The 1,969-nt window shown below is 45.4% G+C and overlaps 1 protein-coding gene across 1 annotated transcript; it reads left to right on the top strand.

Moving 5' to 3' along the window:
* The first annotated feature begins 488 nt into the window (after positions 1-488).
* LOC135979906 (olfactory receptor 52E2-like) lies at positions 489-1,427 on the top strand. Its single transcript, XM_065580045.1, has one exon. It carries the CDS (start codon positions 489-491, stop codon positions 1,425-1,427), a length of 939 nt encoding a protein of 312 aa, XP_065436117.1.
* Positions 1,428-1,969: the final 542 nt, after the last annotated feature.

Below are 1,969 nucleotides of genomic sequence, written 5' to 3'. Positions count from 1 at the left end.
TCATAGCACTGTATTTTCTGTAGGATTCCTCAGTCAACTACTCCTGGATCCCAATGTTATACTTAGTTTCTGCTTTGCTTGCACTGTGAGTAGTGCTTCCCAAAGCTGTGTACAATGACACCCAGGTTCCTGTACTGAATTCATATAGTCAAATTTAGAACCTCGTAAGATGTTTGAGGAGTTCAATATTTTCCATCCAATGGCATACACGTTGCAGATATTGACATCCAAGTTTATATGCCATCATGCTGCCCATTTATCTGGCTTGGGTAGCGCCTTCTGAGGACGTCTCTGGACTTGACTATGACCTAAGTAATCTGGTGCCATCTGTAAATGTTCCCACCTCACTGCACACACCACTTTCTAAATCCCTATAACATATTTACCATGCTAATTCTTATAAACTGTGTAATCCCCCCTTGCTGTGTTTCTCTTCCTTCACAGGCACCTTAAGTATTTCTGAGCACGATCGACGTATCGAACACCTCATGGCAGCTTTCAACCTCACTCTCTCTGAACCTTCACCATTTATCCTAATAGGCATTCCTGGCCTGGAAGTTGCCCATCTCTGGATTTCCATCCCTTTCTTTACATTCTACATTATTGGCCTGTTTGGAAATTTCATGCTTCTGTTTGTTGTAGGCAAAGAGCAGACCCTGCACAAGCCGATGTACCTGCTGCTCTGCATGCTGGCACTCACAGACATCGGCATGTCTACCTCCCTCGTGCCGATGGCACTGTGTATATTTTGGTTCAATTTGAAAGGCATTACTGTGAGTGGCTGCCTCACCCAGATGTTCTTCATTCACACAGTTTCAGTTATGCAGTCAGCTGTCCTCGTGACAATGGCCTTCGATCGTTATGTTGCCATATGTAACCCTCTGAGATATGCCACCATCCTCACCAATGCACGAATAGCTAAGCTAGGGCTAGTGGGTTTGATAAGAGCTGTTCTCTTCATTCTGCCCCTGCCCCTGCTCCTGAGCAGGCAGCCATTCTGTGCCAACCGCATTATCCCCCATACGTACTGCGAGCATATGGCTGTGGCAAAAATGTCGTGTGGGGACATCACAGTCAACAGGACGTATGGCTTGGTGATAGCAATTGTAGTCAACGGGTCAGACCTGGCACTCATTGCCCTGTCCTATGTTCTGATCATCACAGCCATCCTCAGAATCTCCTCCAAGAAAGCCCACCAGAAAGCCCTTAACACCTGCACATCCCACATCTGTGTGATGCTGATGTCTTACACTCCCTCCCTCTTCTCCTACCTGACACAGAGGTTTGGTCAAGGAATTGCTTCCCATGTACATGTCACCTTCGCTAACTTCTATCTCCTTGTCCCCCCCATGCTCAACCCTATCATTTATGGTGTCAAATCGAAAGAGCTTCGTGATAAAGTGAGCAAATACACCTGCAGAAGGTGATCACCAGAGGCCACTGACTTTAACACTGTGCAACAAGAGGGGGAAAGGATATCTCCTCATTAATCAAGGGTGCTCTGTCCCAGTCAGCATTGTGGAAGTTTAGAATCTGAGAAGCTCCTCACACCTAATGTCTTATCTCTGCATCACCAAGTTCCCTCTCTCTTACCATCACCTGATCTCTTTCAGTGTCACCCATCAGTCCCCAACCCCACACACCCTGTCACTCGGCCTTTCTGTGACTACCAGTCCACCAGAAGATATTGCACGTTTCTGAAGGAAGGTGGGTTTCCATTAGTTCCTGTGTGAACAGGGTTCTTAATCAATTCGACAAACAGAAGCTACACTTTTACATAGCCAAAGGCAAAATAAGAAATTACAGTGCTGAACAGCAATCCGGTGAACAAAATTTACCTTATTTTTCTCCTTTTAATTCTTCTTTAATCCTGGAGCAGAAACCAAATGTTTCAGTTGGAATGTGTGAATAATTGTGGCTAGAGCTTGTTGCTGAGAATTTATTTTTGAGAACCGGACTGATGTGTTAA

The sequence above is a fragment of the Chrysemys picta genome, unplaced genomic scaffold, assembly GCF_011386835.1.
Source record: "Chrysemys picta bellii isolate R12L10 unplaced genomic scaffold, ASM1138683v2 scaf1379, whole genome shotgun sequence".
Taxonomy (NCBI): Eukaryota; Metazoa; Chordata; order Testudines; family Emydidae; genus Chrysemys; species Chrysemys picta.
Note: the sequence above shows the minus strand (reverse complement) of the source record. Positions and strands in the feature narration are given on the sequence as shown.